This window comes from Macaca nemestrina, chromosome 18 (assembly GCF_043159975.1).
Source record: "Macaca nemestrina isolate mMacNem1 chromosome 18, mMacNem.hap1, whole genome shotgun sequence".
NCBI classification, from domain to species: domain Eukaryota; kingdom Metazoa; phylum Chordata; class Mammalia; order Primates; family Cercopithecidae; genus Macaca; species Macaca nemestrina.
Genome location: NC_092142.1, coordinates 66205233 through 66225676, shown reverse-complemented (window position 1 = coordinate 66225676; position 20444 = coordinate 66205233). Strand labels below are relative to the sequence as shown.

Sequence of the window (20444 nt, the reverse complement as noted above, 5' to 3'; positions counted from 1 at the left end):
ACGGCTCCCGGACGCCTGAGTGTGTGTGTGTTGGGGAAGGTGGGATGGAATAAAAGTGCCCACGAGGGTTCAGGGAATCCTTGCACAGTGACACGCTTTAAGTATCCTGGCTCCCGACCTGGTACACGGGCTGCGCCCCGCCTATGCAGGCATTTGCCCTCTGTGCGGACTGCGTTCCCGAGGCCGCGGGCTACGCCCCCACGTCTCAGCGCCCAGGCCGTGAGCAAGAGTCTCGGCCGCCCTGGCCACCTGGGAGCCCCTGAAGCCCAGTAACTCGCTGGGGCCTCGGGAAGGGGGCGGGCCCAGGACCACGAACACCACCCCCTCAGGCCTGCCTGGCTTCGCTCCCAGCGGCTTCGGGGGCGCGCCGCCGTGGAGACTGACTAGAAGCTCCCCGCTTTCGTAAGAGCGTGCGCGCGCCCGAGGACTACGTCATCGGCGTCGGCTCCCGCCGGCCGGGCGGCCGGTGGCTGGTGTAGCAGAGCTGGAGCGGCGGGCGGCAAGATAAAGGGCGAACAGGTGGGGGCACCGCACGCGGACGGAACCCCCCAAACGCCGGGAGGAGGCGCGCGACGCGACCTTTCCTGATCTCCCGGAGAACCCTCCACTCCATTGTCTCCTGGCCCCACCCTCCATTGGACACGCCCTTCGCCTTATCCCCCACCGTTTATTGGCTACAGGTCACGCCCCTCCTCAATTCCTGGTTCCCCATTGGCTCTTCACCTTGTCCTCTCCCGGGGCTTCTTATCCGCACAGGCCACACCCTCTCATTTGTCACCAGACCCCGCCTTTAGTAGTCGAGGGCTCCTCCCCATCCATCCTTCATTCATTATGCACCTAGTGTTGGGTGCTTGGTACAGGGGTTTGAATCAGACCCCGTTCCTGCCTTCGGGGAGTTCAGGGGATGGTGGGAGAACACGGACCTAGGCTCCGACAGTGACAGCTCTGAGTAAAGAAGTCGCCGAAGCAGTGGGACACTAGATGCGGGGAAGGCTTCCTGGAGGAAGTGAGGCCTAAACTGAGCCTTGAAGAATGGTTGAGTTTGCTCCAGAAATATATTGCAAAGGCATTCTTGGCGGAAGGACCTGAGACGTGAAAGAAACAGGCGTATTCTGGTAATTTCGAGGAGGTATGTCGAATGAAAGAAGGGGAGATGGAGGGGACTGGGCCAGGCAGAAGCCTGTAAAGGGGTGAGGAGTCCAAAAAAGTGTACAGTTAGTTAAAGGGAGTGAAACCTGGGACCTGTAGTCTGTTCAAGCAGCTGGTCATTAGGCAGGGTAGAGGGGAGTGGAGAGGGGGAAGATGAGGTCTAGATAGGGAAGCAAAGTGCAGGGAAGGAATAATTCTAGTTCTGAAAGAAGGGCTCTTGGATTCATTTATTTATTGAGCAACTGCTGCGGGCCAGGCACTGTTCTGTGTTCTGGGGACATAGCTGTGAATGATGGAAAGGATAAAACAGATAACTATCAATATACCTATCATTCAAATATAAAGTGTACTGAAGTGATGGTGATGACTGCTAGAGAGAACAATAATTTGGGGAAGGGAAGATAGTGGAGAGGGGAGAGGAGATTTACTATTTTATAGAGGGTGTGTTAGAGAGGCTTTTCTAATAACATGGTATTGATACAGAGATTTGAGGAAAGTGAGAAAGTGACCCATGCCATTATATAGGGGGAGGAACATCCCAGACAGAGGACATATTCTGTTTGATATGCCTGTTAAACATTCAAGTGACGACAGTGCACTGAAGCTGGACATGATGGCATGTGCCTTTGGTTCCAGCTACTTGGAAAGCTGAGGTGGGAAGATCGCTTGAGGCCAGGAATTCAAGACCAGCCTGGGCAAATAGACACTATGTCAAATTGCACCAAAATTGGCAACACTGGTCTAAAGTTTTTATGGAAGAAGTCTGAGCTACTGTATTTAAAACCACGAGAGTGGATGAGAACACCTAGGGAGTGAACATAAATGGAGAAGTTTCCATAGACAAATCCTGGAGCGTTACAGTGTTAAAAGGTCAGGGAGATAGGGATGACCAGCAAGGTAGGAGGAGAACTAAGTTCGAGTGTCTTTGGAAAACCAAGTGGACAGCATGTTTCCAGGATGCAGTGAATTTTTTTTTTTTTTTTTGAGACGGAGTTTCGCTGTTGTTGCCCAGGCTGGAGTGCAGTGGTGCAATCTTGGCTCACTGCAACCTCCGCCTCCCAGGTTCAAGCGATTCTCTTACCTCAGCCTCCCGAGTAGCTAGGATTACAGACATGTGCCACCACGCCCAGCTAATTTTGTATTTTTAGTAGAGACGGGGTTTCTCCATGTTGGTCATGCTGGTCTCAAACTCCCAACCTCAGGTGATCCGCCCACCTCAGCCTCCCAAAGTGCTGGGATTACAGGCGTGAGCCACCCTGCCTGGCCTCCAGGATGCAGTGATTAACTGTATCGGGTGCTGATCAATATGAAGGTCATTGCTGGTCATTGGTGACCTTGATTAGATCAATTTGGATGGAGTGCCGGGAATAAAAGGCTAATTGGAGTGTATTTAAGAGAGAACAGGAAAGAAGGAACTGCAGACTGGGTATAGATGACTACAGGTATGTGCTGCAATAGCAGCAGATGGAGGAAGATGCAGTGGGGCTGTAGCTGGAGGAGTGTGGGTTCTAGTGAGGGTTTTGTTTTGTTTTTTAAGATGGAGAAATAACAGCATGTGTTTATGCTGATGGAAAGACTCCAGTAGAGAGGAAGAGATTGATGATGTAGGAAGTGATGGAAGTGAGTCGCTGAGCAGGCAAGGAAGCTCAGCAGCTGCAGCCTCTCTAGGCAGTCTCTGGGGAGAGACAAGATTGGACTGAGTCCTGGAACAGAGTCAGGGTGAGCGCCCTGACACTGGCTTTGGATGACCACTGGAAAGATTCCTCAGATAGGTGACAAGCCAGGGATTGGCTTGGATTTGCCGAAGCTTCCTTCTGTTCCCCAAAAGCAGATTCTAACTTGGATTTCAACAGATGGTTCAGAGGAGAGAAGGCATTCTGGGGGGTACTGGCGTAAGCATGGGGCCCTCAGACATTGAAACTGACTGACGCCAAATGGGCAGGATGATGTGGGTAAAGCCAGATGGGTGGGCAGGGGTGGCACTGAGAAGATGCCATAGGCAGAAGGCAGCCCCTGAGGCTTTCTCACCTACCTAATCTGCCCAGGCAGCTGAAGCCACACTGTACCACCTCCCAGATTAAGTGAGTGCTGAGTACAGAGGTTAGAATCACGAGTAAGGGGCTCAGTCCTTGCCTTCAGGAGCTCAGGCTGAAAGGATTCCAGTAACCACCATCTAGGTGGGTGTTTAAAACTTGCTTTCGGCTGGGTGCGGTGGCTCACGTGTTTAATTCCAGCACTTTGGGAGGCTGAGGCGGGAGGACTACTTGAGGCCAGGAGTTGGAGGCTGCAATGAGCTACGATCATTGCACTACACTCCACCTTGGGTGACAGAGCAAGACCCCGTCTCAAAGAGCAAAAACAAAAAAGTGCTTTCCCCCGGCCCAGCATACTCCGGTGAGTCTGCTGGAAGCAATGGACGCTACAGCCAATCAGACCCCTGGTAGCAGAGCCTGGGTCCACCAAGGGCCCAGCAGAGGCAATGTGGAGTACAGGGCCTGCTGGTTGTTTGGTCACACCCACTCATGCTGGTCTCCACATGCCCTTCTGTGTCCCCAGAGGTCAACAGTGTCGGGAGTTGGAGTGACCCGGCTGGATGTGACCCCCAAGACAGAATGGTGCTGGACTCCGGGGCTCAGGCGTATGATCAGGCACCCCCCAGCCCGCCTACCAGTCCCCCATCCCTGCGCCATAGGCTGAAGCCCTCAGACCGAGATGGGCCACCACTGTACCCCTGGTCTCAGTCCCTGGCCTTGCCCCTGGCTCTGGCAGTCCCCCCAGCACTGCAGCCCGAGCCTGAGCAGCAGCCCTTCTCACAGATGCACCTGGGCCACCGTGGCCACATGCGTCGCAGTGAGAGCACCTACTCTGTAAATAGTACTGGCCGGCGGGGACGTGGCACCCTGGGACGGCCTCCACCTGGACGGGGACAGAACCCAGGTGGGGGCACCCTGCGGCCTGCAGCCTCCCTGCCTCACATTGCTAAGACTCAAAGGGATGCAGGCCATAGTGCCAGCAAGAGCCCCTGCATGTTGGTGGCCCTGCGGCCAACCAATATGGACCGTGAGCGGGACAAGTTCTTCCAGTCCCATTACACCTACAATCCACAGTTCGAGTACCAGGAGCCCATGCCCACAGCTGTGCTGGAGAAGTACTGCGAGGCCTCTGGACAGTTCATCCATCAGGTCAGTCCAGCCTCCCCACCATACCCTGGCCCTGACCACCCAAGGGGCTTGTCCTGACCAGCCACTGTGGCCCCATGTACAGGCAGTTGGCATCATTGAAGCTGTTCTGGAGAAGTTTGGAACCTATGAACACTTTGAGGCTGCCACCGGGGGGCAGCTGCTCACCAAGTGCCAGATATGGTCCATTGTGCGCAAATACATGCAGAAGGAGGGCTGCGTCGGGGAGGTGAGCTTGCCTGCAGAGCCCTTCCTCTACATGCCCCAAATCAGGGTGTCTTGTGGGTGACCCCAGGTCCAGCTCCACACATAACCCACCCCTGCCCCTGCCCCAGTGAGGTGGGAGCTGGTTCTGAGCAGAGGTGATGAAGCGCGGGTGCCCTGGCCAATTGTCTGGCCCTGCTGCCCTGTGGCATCATTGGGTCCACCTGCACCCTGGCCCCAGGCTGGTGGCCATGGCTCAGAGCACTGCCACCTGCAGGTTGTGGTGCAGCTGAGTGAGGACCTGCTGTCCCAGGCAGTGATGATGGTGGAGAACAGCCGGCCCACATTGGCGATCAACCTGACCGGAGCCCGCCAGTACTGGTTGGAGGGCATGCTGCGGCATGAGATAGGTCAGGGTGTGGGTATCCGGGTGGATGGGTAGGCATGAAAGGGGCCTGGGAGCTGGGAGGGGTGGGAAGGAGGGGCCCCAATAACTCCCCCTTTTGTTTCCACCCCTTCCCTTCTGAGGTCAGGGCTTTCCCTTCCTGAGCAGCTACCTCCGCCCTCTGGCTCACAGAGGTAGGCCAGAACATGCCTGCCCATGCTCTGGGCTTGCCCTCATCTCTTGGTCCTTTCGGATATATTTTTCTCTCTCCACTTCCTCTCTGACTTCTCTCGACAGTGGGGGTAAGGCTGGTGAGGCCCTGACAGGCCAGAAGGAGAAGCCTCAGGGTCCCACCAGGCCACCTGCCACGCAGGCCCTCCAGGGTGGATGGAAGGCCAGATCCTGGGAATGGACTTGGCTTGAGGACACATGGCGCCTGGTTTAGGAGGGGACTGGCCAGGCTGGGCAGGAGGATGCAGGGCACTCACTGCTATTCCTCTCTGTTTGTCCCTCTTCCTCGAGAATCCTATTGCTCTGGGCAAGAGGTGTTTTTTACCGGGTGCATCAGCGTGACTGTTCAAGATGATGTGGGCACCCAGGATGTTGGGCAGGGTGGTATATGTATTCTTGTGCCCAGGAGGGCTGGGGGCAGTGTCAGTTCGGGAGAGTTCGTGCACGTGTGTGGGTGCGTGGGTGTAAGGTGGGGGACGGATGGGTGGGAGAGGATTCATGTATGTGAGCCTCTGTGGATCCTTGGGTGCGAGTCCACCGGAGGAGGAACTTCACGCTGCCTGGGGCTGGGAGAGCTTCTCTGCGAGCCTGAGTTTGGGAGCATGAGGATGGAAGTGTCGCGGCCAGAGCCCCGCCAGGTGGAGAGGGGCCAGGACTGGGCTCACAGGCGGGTCCCTGAACGCCCTACCCAGCGCCGCCTCCCCTCGCCTTCCCCGCAGGCACCCATTACCTGCGGGGCGTGAACAACGCGCGCCAGCCGTGGCACAACGCGGAGGGCCGGCTGCGGTACGGGCTGCGGCCGGCTAACCCCACGGAGGAGGGCCTGGCCAGCCTACACAGCGTGCTGTTCCGCAAGCAGCCGTTCTTGTGGCGCGCTGCGCTGCTCTACTACACCATCCACCGCGCCGCGCGCATGTCTTTCCGTCAGCTCTTCCAGGACCTGGCGCGCTACGTGCAGGACGCCGATGTGCGCTGGGAGTATTGCGTGCGCGCCAAGCGCGGCCAGACCGACACCTCGCTGCCAGGTGGGCGCCAGCGCAGGGGAGGTGCTTAGAGCGGGGTGGGGGCGGGGAGAGGGGCAGGGCCTCGGTCGAGGGGCTCACCGCCTTCCTGCGCTCCCAGGTTGTTTCAGCAAGGACCAGGTGTACCTGGACGGCATCGTGCGCATTCTGCGACATCGCCAGACCATCGATTTCCCGCTGCTGACCTCACTGGGCAAGGTGAGGGGCTGTGGACCTTCAGAGGTTCCGGCCAGCTCCCTGCCTCGCTGTAGAATTCCCTGAGCCTCGGATTGGTGCTAGACCGAGGGCTGGGTGCCAGGCCTCTGGTGGTGGGGGGAGTGTGGGTGGAAGTGAGAACAGGAGATGAAATGACTGGCAGCAAAACCAGGTGCTTAACGGAGGCTGCAGGTGTATGTAAATACTGCATCTCAAAGGAGGTGAGCATTCCAGGCCAAGGGAGCCATCAGGGGAAGGCCAGGGGAAGGAGGCCGCAGAAATGGCCAGGGAGCAACTCCCTGGCACTGGCATTTGTGCCAGGCCGAGGAAAGCAGACTTCATCTGAAGCAACGGGGAGTGGGAGGAGCTTTAAGCAGAGGACTGACACTGATACTTGCTTCAGAAGGCTCCTTCTGGACGTCATATGGGAGGTGGATTGGAGAAAGGACTAGGGAAGGGAGTGCAGGGGCATAGAGGAGGCCTTTCCTGTCACTCCTGCAGAAGGGATGGTGGTCTGGCCTAACCAGGCAGTGGCCATTGGGTTGGAGATGAAGGGACGAGCCGGAGAGCTCTTCAGAGAGGGGAATCCTTTTAACTCCGTGGCTACCATGATGGGAGGGTGAGAGTCCAAGCTCCCTCCCTGGAATCTGACCTGGGTGACTATGAAGAGGGTGGAGCTGGCATAAGCTGGAACTCAGGAGTTGATTGTTGGACATGGGGCCACCCTGAGGGCTATCCAGGGGATGACATTAAGGAGGCAGTTGGATGTCCATGTTTGGAGGTGAGGGGAGAGGCTGGGCTAGAGAGAGAAGTGGGGTTGTAGGGCATCTATGACAAAAAGAAACTATTGAGAGAAAGAGCAAAGACCAAGGATTGAGTCTAGAGGTATAAAACGTTGTAGCTAATTGTGGATCAGGAGGGGAGTCCTGGAGCAAAGGGCAGTGAGCCGTAAGCAGTGGGCTGGAACCCACTACCTAAAAGCCAGGGGCCGCTGCCTATGCCTGATGCCCAGCTTCCTCCTGCAGGTGTCCTATGAGGATGTGGACCACCTGCGGCCCCATGGGGTGCTGGATAATACCCGGGTGCCCCACTTCATGCAGGACTTGGCACGCTACCGGCAGCAGCTGGAGCACATCATGGCCACCAACCGGCTGGATGAGGCAGAGCTGGGTCGCCTGCTACCCGACTGATGCCCGTTGAGGGCTGCAGACAGAGGCCCTGGACAGAAGCTTCAGATAGGCCCCGAGAACATGAAGCTGTTTGCTCCGTGCTTCCACGGCCTGGGTGTTTCTTGGGGGTGTTGGGAGGGCAGGAGCATTCCTTGAGGAGGAGTGGCAACATCAAAGGGTTTGTGTCCCTTGCTAGCCTCCCTGGGGCCTGGGGACCTGCAGCAGCATGTCTGGCAAACTGAGTCCCCCTCCTGCCTCCAGCTCTCTGTTGAGCAGAGGGAAGCCATGGGGGCAGGAAGGGAGCTGAGCATTGATGGGGATGGGGGTGGTTTGGGAATAGAAACTTGTTCTTGCATGAGATGGCTTTGGTTGTCCCAGTACTCCAGTCTCCCTTCCCTCACCTGGCTCCTTGGTGCTCCTTCAGCAATCGTGCTGTCTACCTCTCACTGGGTCCTGGTAGGGGTTGGGATCTCTTCTCCTGGGGTGATTGATGGCCTGAGCCTGGGGTCCTGGTAGTAGAGACCCAGCTGGTCTGGGGTCTGCTTTCTGACATTTTGCATCTGTCACTGGTCATATATTTATTCCATATTTATATGGTCTACTTCCTGTGACTGGGAGCAGCAGCTCCTGAAGGTTTTGTGGGCGGGGGAACAGGACATTCCTTCCTGGAAGGCACCAATTTTCCCAGCCCCACTCCCATTACACACACACACACACACACACACACACACACACACACACACACACACACACACACACACACACACACACAGTGATTCAGGCCTTGAGAGTCAAGCCCAAGAGCTCCCTTGGCCCTGTCGCCACTCCCTCTACTGGCCTGTGCTGTTCTTGTCTTTGCTCACACCCTTACAGCTGGTCTCTGGCAGAGGTTGGCATAGCCTAGGAGCAGCTGCAATTGCGCCTGAGGGACAGGCCCTAGAGTTTGATGGCCCAAGTCCTGAACCCCTCTTGGACCAGGTGAGGTGCAGAGGTGGCTGCTGCTTCCAGTTTCCCTTCAGACTTAGCTGTATGAGCCCCACTCCTATCCTTTGGCCTTAGTTTTGCCATCTGTAAAACTCAGAAACACAGTTGGAAAGTCCTTGTTCATTTAGTCATTGAATATATTATAATATGTATAGAGCGCCTTTTGTGTAAGTTACTGGTCAGAGTCCTCACTGAGCTCCCAGTTCAGAGGGAAGCCAGACAATTAAAACAGTAATGACAATGACGTGTGTGGCCTCTGTCTACCCAAGGTCCCTTTCTGTTCCCCTCTTCTAATCTCACTTCCCAAGGCTGTGAGCTCTAAGCCCTCCCTACGTGGAGAGAAGTCACCCTCCCCTTGCTCCATGTTCAGCCCAGGGACTTGCATGGGGTTGAGCTGGTACCTACACAGGCTGCCAAGTGGCTCATGAGGGGAAATGGGTTGTGTATGTGGGCATGAGGGTCAGGTCCTTGTCCCACTAAGGGGATTAGTCTGGGATCTCCAGGGTGCAGCCTGGACTCCTAAGGGCAGATTAGGGCTGAGGACTGGATGATGCTTGTGGTAGGCTTGGGGCTGCCCAGGTCCCTGGGACTCAGAGGTACCCACCCTCTGTTCCTGGGCAAATAGCCAGAATCGTGGAGAGAGCCCAGGTCCCGGTGGACCCTCCGGAGTTTATTCACTTCCAGCAGTACTGGGCTGGACTGAGCCTTGGTGGCATCCGATTCGGCTCCAGCAGCATCCCAGGTCCTATCCAGGATGGGCGGAGCACGGCCAGTCAGAGTTCTGGCCTTCAGGAATCTAGAGATGACGGGAACAGTGGTCAAAGAGTTGGGGTCCCGCATCCACTTCCCAGGCCATGCCCTCCCGCCAAGCCGGCTCAGGGTTTGGGCGGCCTCACACCTTCCGACTCCTCCCCTTCCTCGAAGTCGGGCTCGGGCCCTGGGTCCGGTTCTGGCTCCAGTTCCGGCTCTGGTTCTGCTTCAGGCTCGGGTTCCAGCTCTGGCTCTGGCTCCAGTTCAGCCTCTTCAGAGGCCTCTGCTTCCAGCTCTGGCTCTGGTTCCTCTGGGGTCCCGGATTGCACCGCCTCGCAGCCCTCCAGGCCCCCGGCCTCGTCGGTGTCTGAAGCTCTGGGCAACCCAGGGCATGTGGTCCCCGAGCCGGGTGCCTCCGGCGTCCAGTGGCCTGGGCATGGAGGGTCATAGCTGCGGTCCCGGTAACCTGGGGCGGAAGTGGGAGTGACTGAGGCTCAATTTATCCCTGTGAGGTTTCACACTCTCCTACTTCTAGGGGAGACGACAACCCCGCCCTCCCCGGGCCTTTGGTCAGCCCCACCCCGTCCCCGCTCTGCCCTAGGCCCCGCCCGGAGCACTCACCCGGACCCACGTGCTGCCAGTCCCAGGCGGGGTCAGGCGCGCCCGCGGTACGCTGGGCACAGCGCAGCAGCTCCTGGCAGGCGGCCTCGCCCTTGCCCTGCACCAGCAGCAGTAGGCGGCGCACCCTGCGCTCGGCATCAGGCAGTGCATCCAATGCCTCGTACTCTGGCCCGGTGAGCACGCCTCGCGCCAACAGCGCGTCCAACAGCAGCCCCGAGTCCGCCTGCAATGTCTCGACCAGGCGTTTCCTTTCGCGGTCTATAGTCTCCGACGGCCGCTCCTGCGCGTTGCCCATTGTCAGGCCTGCATGGAGAAAGGGGAGAGAAGTAATAGAGGGCTGCCCTCCCCCCTGCCCTCGCCGCCTGTGACCTCTCTCTCATTACCCCCAGTGAACACCCGGGCTGGGGTCTAAGTTCACCTTGATTCCAGCCGCCAGTGGTCTCCGCAAGCACAGGACCTGGAGGCCAACACAGGGAACTCAGTGTCCTCCTGCCTCTCCAGACGCTTCTGTCCTGTCTCCTCCTCAGGCTCCTCCTTCTGTCCCCAAACGTCAGCTGTGAATCTCTTCTCCTCCCCTGCCTTTCCCAGGACTCTGTCTACTCTCTGAGTGCCCTCCCCAACCGGGACCTCCTGAGCTAATCAGAGGCGGGTTCAGACCCCGTTTATCCAAACTAAGGTCTTTCTCTCAAATCTGCTTCACCACCTAACCAGGCAGAAAAACCTAGGATTGATGCTGATACTCTACACCCAGCTTGCAGACAAGTCCTTTCCAGTCTGACTGCTGAATATTTCTCTCACTATCCTCACTACTTACTAAGTCCAGCCTTCTGCCTCCTGCTTTGGCCCTGCAGAACCCAGGACTAGAGCTCCCTGCTTCCATACTCTACCCTCCAGTCCCCTCTGCACCCAGAGCACAAAGTGCTGAGAGCCTCCCTGCCTTTCTCCCCTTACCTTGACCCTGAGATCCAACTTTCCATGACAAGCCCTGCCTCTACACCCTCCCACCAACACCACCACCATAATGCAACGCCAGTGTGGTCTCATGGCCCATCCTGGTCCCCTGATTCCTGAGCAGAGATACCAGAATCTTCTTCAGGCCTAGCTCTGACCGAGATGTCTTGACATCACCTGAGACCCACCTGTCTCCCTGCTGAAGCCCTAACTCCCAATGTGACTGTCTCCCTGCTGACCCACCTGGCTCCCTGCTGACCTCGGAATGACCTACAGACATTTGTTGTTTGATCTTGAAGTACCCAGGGCCTAGCTCACACAAGCTACCGACAAATGCTTGCTGAACTTGGACTGATTTTCCTCCATGGACTGCCCTATTTTGAGAGACCTTTTTTTTTTTTTTTTGAGATCAAGTTTTGCTGTTCCCAGGCTGGAGTGCAGTGCACAATCTCGGCTCACTGCAACCTCTGCCTCCTGGGCTCAAGTGATTCTTGTGCCTCAGCCTCCAGAGTAGCTGGGATTACTTGCGCATACCACTATGCCCGGCTAATTTTTGAATTTTTAGTAAAGACAGGGTTTCACCTTATTGGCCAGGCTGGTCTTGAACTCCTGCCTTCAAAAGATCCACCTGCCTTGGCCTCTCAAAGTGCTGGGATTACAGGTGTGAACCACCAAGCCCGACCTTTTTTTTTTTTTTTAATTTTTAAGAGATGGGGTCTTGCTATATATCTTTTGTATTTATTCTTTTATTTTTTTTAGTAGACACGGGGTTTCACTATGTTGGCCAGGCTGGTCTCAAACTCCTGACTTCGTGATCCACCTGCCTTGGGTTCCCAAAGTGCTGGGATTACAGGTGTGAGCCACCTGCCGGGCCTGGTCTTGCTATATTGACCAGGCTGGTCTCGAACTGCTGGCCTCGAGCGATCCTCCCATCTCAGCCTCCCAAAGTGCTGGGATTACTCTTGAGAGACTATCTCTACCAACAGCAGCTATTAGGGAGAATTAATTTGCTTTATCCTTTTTTTTTTTTTTTTTTTTTTTGAGACAGAGTCTCACTCTGTTGCCCAGGCTGGAGTGCAGTGGCACATTCTCTCCTCACTGCAACCTCCGCCTCTTGGGTTCAAGTGATTCTCCTACCTCAACCTCCCAAGTAGCTGAGACTACAGATGCCTGCCACCACGCTCAGCTAATTTTTTGTGTTTTTAGTAGAGACAGTGTTGGTGTTTCACAATGTTGGCTAGGCTGGTCTCGAACACCTGACCTTGTGATCCACCCACTTTGGCCTGCCAAAGTGTTGGGATTACAGACATGAGCCACCGCACTCAGTTGCTTTGTCCATTTATTGCCAACCAAGGATTATGGCCCATTCCTATGAGTGACTTTACCCAGCCAGCAAGACCCCCGGCATTAGGAGGCAAAGACATCAGGTCTTGGACCATGCCCTCAGCCCACCCCCACCCCCATAAAACCTCCCTTCCTCCCCGCCTTGGCTTTGTTCACAAGGCATCCTCCCATCTCTTCTTCCTTTTGCTGTCCCTCCTCCGCCTCTTTCCCTGGCTCTAGGAGGCTGGACCTTCTCTGGGAGAGAGGATTTGGTCCTAGCTGCCATCCTGCCTCCCAGGTCTCTCTCAGTACCCTCTGGTGTCATGCTATACCTCCCCCGTCACACCCTGGCTCCCTCCCATTGAAGCCCTTCCCCCGGGCCACCAAGCTGAGACCAGGACTACCCCCTGCCCTTCCATCTCCCTTTATGTCCCATCTGTGATGAGTATTGCTTCCCTTCTCAGTGAGTCTCCATCAGCTCCTGCCTTGCCACCCCACCATCGTCACCTCATGTCCTGTAACAGTTCCTCTGAGCCCCTCTCACTCCCATTCCACTAGGCCCTATAGCACAGTGATTTTGACAACTCTCTGGGCTAGGATTGCTGTTCCTGTTTTACAGATGAGGAAAGAGACAGGCTCAGAGATTCAGTGGTAAAACTGGAATCTTACTTGCTCCAGCCTGAACTATGAGGAACTTAACTATATTTTCCTGTCTAGCAGAATTCCATCCTAAATACCTATCTACCTCCCCCCGCCAACCCCACTGCCCATCTGAGAGAACCAAAAGTATCTGGTCTGGCTACTCTAGCCTCCTCCCACCACTCTGGACAGCCAGGCCCTTCCCAGCTTCCCCCCACGAGTCAGGGCTGGGAGAACTCACTATGCCTCTGGCACCTCGGAGCCTTTGCTGATGCTGATCGCTAAGACTGGAATCCTTTCCCCCTCCCTCCTCTTCATGAACCTATCCATCCTCCAGGACTCAAATGTTCCCTTGTCTACACCAATGTCTAAGTGTCCCAAGGGCAGGTGGTTCCTTCTTCTGTGTACCCAGTGAACAACATATGTCCTCACCACCGCATTAACTGACATCACTGCACTGTGTACGTGCAGATTATCTGCTTTCTTCAACTGAGGCTTCCTAAGAGTGTCCCTCTAATTGGTGGGCATAGGAAGGGAGAGGGGGACAGCACCTACTTGGGACAGACACAGGGAGGGTGCAGATTGGATTGCCCCCTCCTTCTCTCCAGCCTACGTTGTTTTCATGTTAGCCTCCTCCTCCTATGACCCCAAGTCCTGCCCTTTATCCTGTCTAGGGGTAGTGACTCCAGCTGGTCTGGGCCCTCCCTTTGAGGCTCTCAGAGCTCTCAATACCGAAGTTATTTAGCGGCCAGTCCTTCGAGGGTGACAGGTCCGATGCTTCCCAGAGAGCCACGTGGCGGGGTGTGGAGCTGGGTCCTAGCCCCCAAACCCAACTAGCAGCGCGGGCTCTTTGGCGGGGAAGCCAGGGTCTTGGGTCACTGAAGAGCCTTTGCGCATGTGCGGCCGCACGGATTCCCCGCCCCACGCCTTACCTCCCAGAGCTCACCCAGTCCCAGAGCTTGAGAGTCCTGCGGCAGGGCGGGGTCCACAGACCTCACCCCGAGGGCCGCAGCGGGTGACGGGGCGCTGATTTTGCCCAATCTCGGTTTCCCGTCCCTCCCACAGCCGGGAGTGGGGCTCCAGGTCTGGCCCGTTTTGGGCGGCCCCACTCACGGGTCGAGCCTCGGCGGGGCAGGAGATGACGGTGCAGAAAGGCCCGGGCAGGGTGGGGGTGGGTGCAGCAGCTGCGGCGGGGGCGGGGCGGCCAGGGCTGCTGGGAATAGGGAGGGTGAGGGCTTCTTCCCCGGGCACTGGGAGCCACGCCGCGGAAACCGCGCGCGGGCTGGGGACGTGCACGTAGTCAGCTTTCCCTTCCCACCCGGGGCGCACCAGGAGATGAGGCCGGGAGGGGGCAGTTCGGCCCGCGGCCCCACACGTCCAGTGCCCACTCAGGGCCTGCCAATTTCCAGGTGCTTTCCATCTATCTTGTCATCGACCCCTCTTCTCTGCCTGTCACAGACGAAGTTCACAGAAGGGTACCAACTCACCCAGGATCACAGAACGCATGCATTGCAGAGCTGAGTGCGACTCAGAAGCCCCCGCTTCCCAGAGATTGCAGCGGCGCCGCGCCAGCCCTGGATCCGGGCCTAAGCAAGGGAGCTAGACACCGGATCCCCAAGCACCTCCACCCTCCTGGGGTTCCTCTATTAAAGACCTAGTATCTGGACGCTTCTACAGTGCAAAATCACCCCCCACCCACAACTCCTGTGCTGCCTGGTCGATAGAGAAAAGAGACGCGAAACAGAAAAAAAAAATGGAGTTTATGTGCAGGGTTCGTCGGGGTAGTGGAGAGAGGCCGTTGAATAGTAGGGGCTTCGCTCACTCCCGCCAGGGGGCGCCAGGAAGCCAAGAAGGATGTGCAGCCGCGGACTGGTTCCAAGCCCCTTCAGAGGCGCGGGGTCTCAGGGGGAGGGACTGGCTTCAGAGCCCAAGTAGGAGGCGGTCCGGCTCTCAGGAGTGCTGTAAATGGTTAAAGCCCCAGGCAGGCCCAGGGCTGGGCCTCCCAAGGCTGCCTGGACATCCAGCAGGAGTGGGGCCCCGAGCGTGGGGTCCTTCCCTAGGAGAAGTGGGGCTGTGCTCACCAGGGGAAAGGTTCCCCCTCCTTTCTTCAGGGAAGGAGAGCCCTGCCTGCCTTCTGCTCAGTTAGGATGAAGCATCCATTCTTTTTTTTTTTTTTTTTTTTTGAGACGGAGTCTCGCTCTGCCGCGCAGGCTGGAGTGCAGTGGCCGGATCTCAGCTCACTGCAAGCTCCGTCTCCCGGGTTCACGCCATTCTCCTGCCTCAGCCTCCCGAGTACCTGGGACTACAGGCGCCCGCCACTGCGCCCGGCTAGTTTTTTGTATTTTTTAGTAGAGACGGGGTTTCACCGTGTTAGCCAGGATGGTCTCGATCTCCTGACCTCGTGATCCGCCCGTCTCGGCCTCCCAAAGTGCTGGGATTACAGGCTTGAGCCACCGCGCCCGGCCGAAGCATCCATTCTTAACCTCCCCACTCTCGCCCAATGGTGAGGGCACGGGTGGCTCAATGAACGCGCTCTGCAGGGCAGCCTGAACTCAGGATTTCCCTGCAAATTGCAGATTGCCCCCTCACTCAATCAAGGTAGCTCAGCCCAATCACGGCGTCCTCCCAGGTATGAGTCATCACAACCATTACCTGGGCTTGGAGAATTTAGCCCCTTGACCGCCAGCTCAGGCTCACCCGGCTCTGGAACCAAGGGCTGCATCTGCGTGAGAACCGCAGGGAGCAGCTGGGGAGGGGACCTAGCAGCTGAGGGGAACAGCTGGGAAATCACTGCGGCAATTCTCCTAGAGACATGGCTCTGGCTCACAGAGAACAGCTATGGACCAGAGGGCTTGGCTCAGCCACCCCTGGCCTCTGCCCTCCCGAATCCACTTCTTACCAAGGACAGCTCCATGTCCAAGTCCATCAGGGTCCATTCTCGCCCTTGGAGACTGGGGCCCAGCACCTGAGGAGAGCTCTGGGTCAGTGGTGCCCTCTCCAGGCTCCACAGAGAGCTAGACCCCACCAGGTCTCATGCCCCTGTTTCAGCAGAAGGGGTACTCACATCTAGAGCCCCTGCAGACTCCACACTTTCTTGAGGGGGCTGAAGCAGCATCGGAGGCAGCAGACTCTCTGGGCTCCTGTCCCCGCTCTCCAGGCCCAGAGGCCCCCTGTGCAGAGAGAACTGCTTTTGAGAGAACTGCTTTTGGCCTGCAGTGTACACCCTCCATTAAGTTCCCAAGGAACCCAGATGCATCAAGATTTAAATCCCCCAACATTTAGAAAATGATACGAGAGGACCCCCATCCTTTTTCTACCCCCAACCTCCCCACCCCTGCCATAAAGGGGCACAGAGAAAGTGCCTCTGCTTCCTACCTGGGACCTGGAGTTTGGGTGGTGGAGCTGGGGCTTTGGGACCCCTCCCCTCCCTATGTAAATGTCAATATCAATGCTTCTTTCTTTTCTTTTCTCTCTGTCTCGCTCTTTCTTCTTTCTTTCCTTCTTTCTCTTTCTTTTCTTTTTCTTTTTTTCTTTTTTTTTGAGACAGAGTTTGACTATGTCACACAGGCTGGAGTGCAGTGGCACCATCTGGGCTCACTGCAGCCTTCACCTCCCAAGTTCAAGTGACTCTCCTGCCTCAGCCTCCTGAGTAGCTGGGACTACAGGCAAATGCCACTACACCCAGCTAATTTTTGTATTTTTAGCAGAGGTGGGGGGGGGGGTCTCACCATGTTGGCCAGGCTGGTGTTGAACTCCTGACCTCAAGTGATCTGTCCACCTCAGCCTCCCAAAGTGCCAGGATTACAGGCATGAGCCATAATCATAGCCACCAATGCTTCTTAAACTATTGTGTATTTTACAATCACCCCAGGGAACTCATTTAATATGTAGGTTCCTAAGCCCTTCCACAGATGCTGAGTGCCCTGACTGGGAGGCTCTGCTTTCCACAGGACTCTGATGCTGGGGCCAAGAAATCAGGTGAGTATCATGGAGTCAAATGGCTAGGAAGCTTTGTGGGCTGGTAAGGGCTGTTCTATCACAGGGCTCATGGTCCAGCTGGGGCTCTGCTCACCTGTCAGGTATCTCCCTGGGATCCTCTGGTTCAGGCTGTTGGGCATTCCTGGGCCCCTCGGGGCTGAAGCTCCCTTTCCCTTCCAGGATGGCCTGCACCACAGCCACAGGCAGCGGTGGGGGGGCTGTCACGCAGAAGTCACACTCGTTTGGGGCCAGGGCCAGCCCGGCCTCGCCATCCCCCCCTGGACTGGCCGGCTCTTCTTTGAGCAGTGCCAGGCCCTTCTCCCTGCACCGGAGAAAAGCTTCAACCAGACCCTGGCACTGATTTCTCCCTTTACCCCCACAGCCATCTGGGCTGCCAGGCTCTCCCCCACAGGCCCCCCAGGGGCAGCCCTGTCCCCCTTACCTCCTGCCATCACTGGAGGGAGAAAGCCTGATCCCCTCAGGGGATGGAGAGTCTTCTGGGATGTCAGAGATGATGGGGCCCCTGGCCCTGTGAGGGCTGAGGCCCAAAGTCGTCTCTGGGAGGGGCTGTAAGTAGAAGGCTAGGCCCAGCCCTTGGCCTGTAGGTACAGGGAGAGCCAGAACCCCACCAACACCCACCTGGGCCAGGTGTAAGGGAAAAGGTTTGAGGGAAGAGGCTCAGTCCATGCTGGAGGGCCTGGGTCTGGTTGGGGGGAAGACTGGCTTCCATCTTCTCTTCCTTTTAGGGGATGGGGAGAAGGAACAGGCTCTCCATAAGCCCAGCCATGCCCTTGGGAAGGGGGAAGAAGACAAACCTACCGACTGGATGAAGTAGGGGTCCTGCAGAAGGGCACCAGGTAGAGGGCAGGTGTTGAACTTGGCAGGTGTTGGGCATGAGCTCCCCTCATCCAGCATCAGGGACCTGTGTGGTCGACCAGGGCACAGGCAGGCGTGGGGCAGGGTCAGCCCCCATGCCCCTCGGCCTGCACTTCCCTCCCTCCCTCAGGCCCCAGCAGCCAAGTCAGCAGAGCTGAGGCCTGTTGCCAGGGTGTCAGTCACATGCTGGAGGTGGAAGGGGCTCCCCCCAGAGATGGGGGCCCTTTGCGGGCAGAGAGGGGAGGGAGGGAACCTGGTTTGAGCCCCAGGCCCTCAGCTGTTGGGAAGCCTTGGGGGGAGGGGCAAGGGGCTGCTGGGGCAGGAATTTGGGAATAAGGTCCTGGAATGAGAGGATCTGGGAGTGGGGGTATCAGGTGGCAGAGTTTGGGGGAAGTGGATCCTAGATGGGGTGAGGAAGCCTGTAGTGCAGGGGGAGGAATGAGGATTCCTGATGAAGGAGTTTCTGGAGGAGAAGGGGTCCTTGCAAGGGGTCTTCTGGGGGGGTCTTGGAAGTGGGTGTGGGCCTTCTTGGCTTTCTCACTCACAGCTTTCTTTTGCCTCCTGCATTGCTCGGCCCCGCCTGAAGTGGCCCAAAGAGACACTGGATCAGCTGAAAAGAAAGCAAAGGGTTAATTCATACTTTGGACACCCCTCCCACCCCTGCACTTCCAGGTGAGGGAGGGAGGTTTAACCAGGGGCGCCGGGGGACTGGGCGGTGGAATGGGGTGTGGAGGAGTGGGAGGGAGAAGTGAGGCATGGGGAGAGGAACACCTTGCCAATGGCCCGGTGCTGCTGACCGTGGCTCTGCCGAAGTGTCACCACCTCCCTCCACAAGATCTCGTTCTGCCTGAGGAAGGGGTGGGAGGGTGCTGAGGCATCTGAGGGTTCGCCCAGTCACCACCCCCCACAGAATGGCGAGGCCGGGGACCCAGGAGACCACCCCGATGATTGGCCATCCTAGAGATCGCCCGTAAGCCTGGATGGAAGCGCCAAGGCCGGAGAGAGGAAGGGGCTGCCCAGAACCGCCTGCCGGCCAGTAATGGTCTCATCCCGAACCCTCCACCCCCCGTCCCCTCTTTCCCCACCCGCCCCCGCACTGCCTGAGCTCCCGCAGCCGCGCCTCGGTGCTCTCCTGCACTCCCCGCAAAGCCTGCACCTCGCCCAGTAGTCGACCCAGGTCCTCAGGGCGCCAGCGGCCGTCGTCGCCGCGCAGCGCAGGCACCTGCGGGCGGGAGGCACCGTCGGGACTGGGTCGCAGGAGCAAGGACGGCAGTCCCAGCACCCCTCCTCCGCTTTGCTCATTCCCACAGGCCGCCCCCACCTTGCGCCGCACGCGCTCCAGTAGCTGCTCGCGGCCGCGCACGAAGCTCGGGTGCTGGAACTCGACGTGGTCGCGCTCCGGCCTAAGCAGGCCGCCCTGCTCGATGCTCACCACCTTCCGAAAACCGTCTGGGGAGTGGGGCGTGGGGGCGTGGGTCGCCGCATCCCCGGCACCGAATCCCCCATCCCCGCTCCCTGCCCGGCCGTAGGGACTCACACATGTTGAGTTGGCGCACGAAGCTCGCCATGTTGCTATGCTTGAAATACTGGGGCAGCACTTCCTTGGCGAAGCGGCTCTGGTCGCTTACGAGGAAACTGGTCCCGCTCTACCAAGAACGCCGCCCGCCCACCGTGCGGGCGGAGACCAAGAGGGTGAGCGGTGCCCGCCCACGGCTAGTCCTGCGCTCCGGCGTGCGCACACACACTCACTCTGGGGTCCAGGCCTACCACTTACGGGGACATGGGTCGAGGCCAGGCCAGAATGGGCTCCGAGGCCTGGCCTGGAGCGACCACAGTGAGTCCCTATCCCCAGCCAGACCCTGACTCCATGCTCGGTTCTCAGAAAGGAGAGGCTGACGGGGTTGCAGCCTTGGACAGGCCCCAGCCCCGCAGTGTGCCCTGAACTAGACCAGCCCTTCCCATTTCCTGGCCTCTGTTTTCCCATCTGTCGGATGGGGTAGGGTGGGAACTAAATGGCCTCGAAGGTCCCTCGGGCTCTAGGTCTCCAGAAGGCTGCCTTCTTCGGCCGCAGAGGAAACCCCCGTCTCGCACGCCCCCTCCACGGTGAACTTCTCTGAATGGCTGAATCTGGGGATCCACGGCCAGTCCCACGCGGGGGTTGGGCGGGCATGGGTGTTCACTGGCGTGGAGGGACCCCGGGACCACTGGGGGAATGGAGGGGCCCCGGCCCTCACCGGGCTCCAGCGGATCAGGTGGTCTGTGCCTGGGTCCCCCACCAGCGCCCATAGCTTGCCGAGGAAGGCAGGCACGGGGCTGGGGCCTGGCTCCGTGGGCAGCGCTGCTGGCGCTTCCTGCATGGTGCAGTCTCGGCCCGGCTCAGCGCTCGGGCCCGGCCGCTGCGGGCTCGTCAAAGCCGCGGAAAGTGCTGCGTTTGCCGCCCGCTCCGCCCCACTCCGCCCCAGGGCGCCGGGTCAGGCGGGGGCCACGTGCAAGCCCGCGGGGCGGGGCTGGGACAGCGGCCGAGGCACCAGCAGGCAGAAAAGGCTGGCTGGATGGGATGTGTGGAGTGGAGTGGGGGTGGGGTGGGGTGGGGCGAGTGGGAGACTTGGGTTCGAGTCCCACCCTTCTCAGTCCCTCTATTTCCTTCTCTGTTCTACGGGAGAAATAGCCGGTGCGCGACCTGGTGTGGGCTGGGCAAGTGCTAGAAGGTAATGGCCAGAGGCACAGTGAAGCCCCAGGCAGGGGAAGTAGATAGGAAGGTGGGGCTCCCGCCCAAGCCCTTGGAGGT

At 58.1% G+C, this 20444-nt stretch overlaps 3 protein-coding genes across 13 annotated transcripts; 1 reads left to right on the top strand and 2 right to left on the bottom strand.

Moving 5' to 3' along the window:
- The first annotated feature begins 989 nt into the window (after positions 1-989).
- On the top strand, positions 990-8762 carry MATCAP1 (microtubule associated tyrosine carboxypeptidase 1). Of its 3 annotated transcripts, none has more exons than XM_011757905.3 (7): positions 990-1129; positions 3706-4331; positions 4414-4557; positions 4810-4942; positions 5868-6173; positions 6271-6368; positions 7391-8762. In XM_011757905.3, the coding sequence occupies exons 2-7, from the start codon at positions 3762-3764 to the stop codon at positions 7553-7555; spliced, it is 1416 nt and encodes a 471-aa protein (XP_011756207.1). In that variant the 5' UTR covers positions 990-1129; positions 3706-3761; the 3' UTR covers positions 7556-8762. The 3 variants fall into 3 exon arrangements, with proteins under 3 accessions (XP_011756207.1, XP_024651704.1, XP_011756208.1); XM_024795936.2 differs by lacking the exon at positions 990-1129 and adding an exon at positions 2740-2868; XM_011757906.3 differs by lacking the exon at positions 990-1129 and having other exon boundaries at positions 3948-4086; positions 4257-4331.
- Positions 8763-9154: 392 nt separating this feature from the next.
- LOC105491437 (nucleolar protein 3) lies at positions 9155-14462 on the bottom strand. 6 transcript variants are annotated; one of them, XM_011757903.3, is made up of 5 exons: positions 13735-13863; positions 10308-10346; positions 9890-10192; positions 9417-9734; positions 9155-9314 (listed from the first exon to the last, which is right to left on the bottom strand). In XM_011757903.3, the coding sequence occupies exons 3-5, from the start codon at positions 10182-10184 to the stop codon at positions 9307-9309; spliced, it is 621 nt and encodes a 206-aa protein (XP_011756205.2). In that variant the 5' UTR covers positions 10185-10192; positions 10308-10346; positions 13735-13863; the 3' UTR covers positions 9155-9306. The 6 variants fall into 6 exon arrangements, with proteins under 6 accessions (XP_011756205.2, XP_011756202.2, XP_011756203.2 ...); XM_011757900.3 differs by having other exon boundaries at positions 10308-10426; positions 13735-13818; XM_011757901.3 differs by lacking the exon at positions 13735-13863 and adding an exon at positions 13535-13637 and having other exon boundaries at positions 10308-10426.
- Positions 14463-14547: 85 nt separating this feature from the next.
- LOC105491440 (heat shock transcription factor 4) lies at positions 14548-20150 on the bottom strand. 4 transcript variants are annotated; one of them, XM_011757913.2, is made up of 13 exons: positions 19891-20150; positions 19194-19302; positions 18978-19105; positions 18754-18878; positions 18428-18503; positions 18202-18266; positions 17600-17702; positions 17223-17361; positions 16875-16998; positions 15867-15972; positions 15702-15767; positions 15455-15524; positions 14548-14858 (listed from the first exon to the last, which is right to left on the bottom strand). In XM_011757913.2, exons 1-13 carry the CDS (start codon positions 20011-20013, stop codon positions 14704-14706), a joined length of 1389 nt encoding a protein of 462 aa, XP_011756215.1. In that variant the 5' UTR covers positions 20014-20150; the 3' UTR covers positions 14548-14703. The 4 variants fall into 4 exon arrangements, with proteins under 4 accessions (XP_011756215.1, XP_011756213.1, XP_011756214.1 ...); XM_011757911.2 differs by having other exon boundaries at positions 16875-17102; positions 17223-17347; positions 19891-20149; XM_011757912.2 differs by having other exon boundaries at positions 14548-14761; positions 16875-17102; positions 17223-17347; positions 19891-20149.
- Positions 20151-20444: the final 294 nt, after the last annotated feature.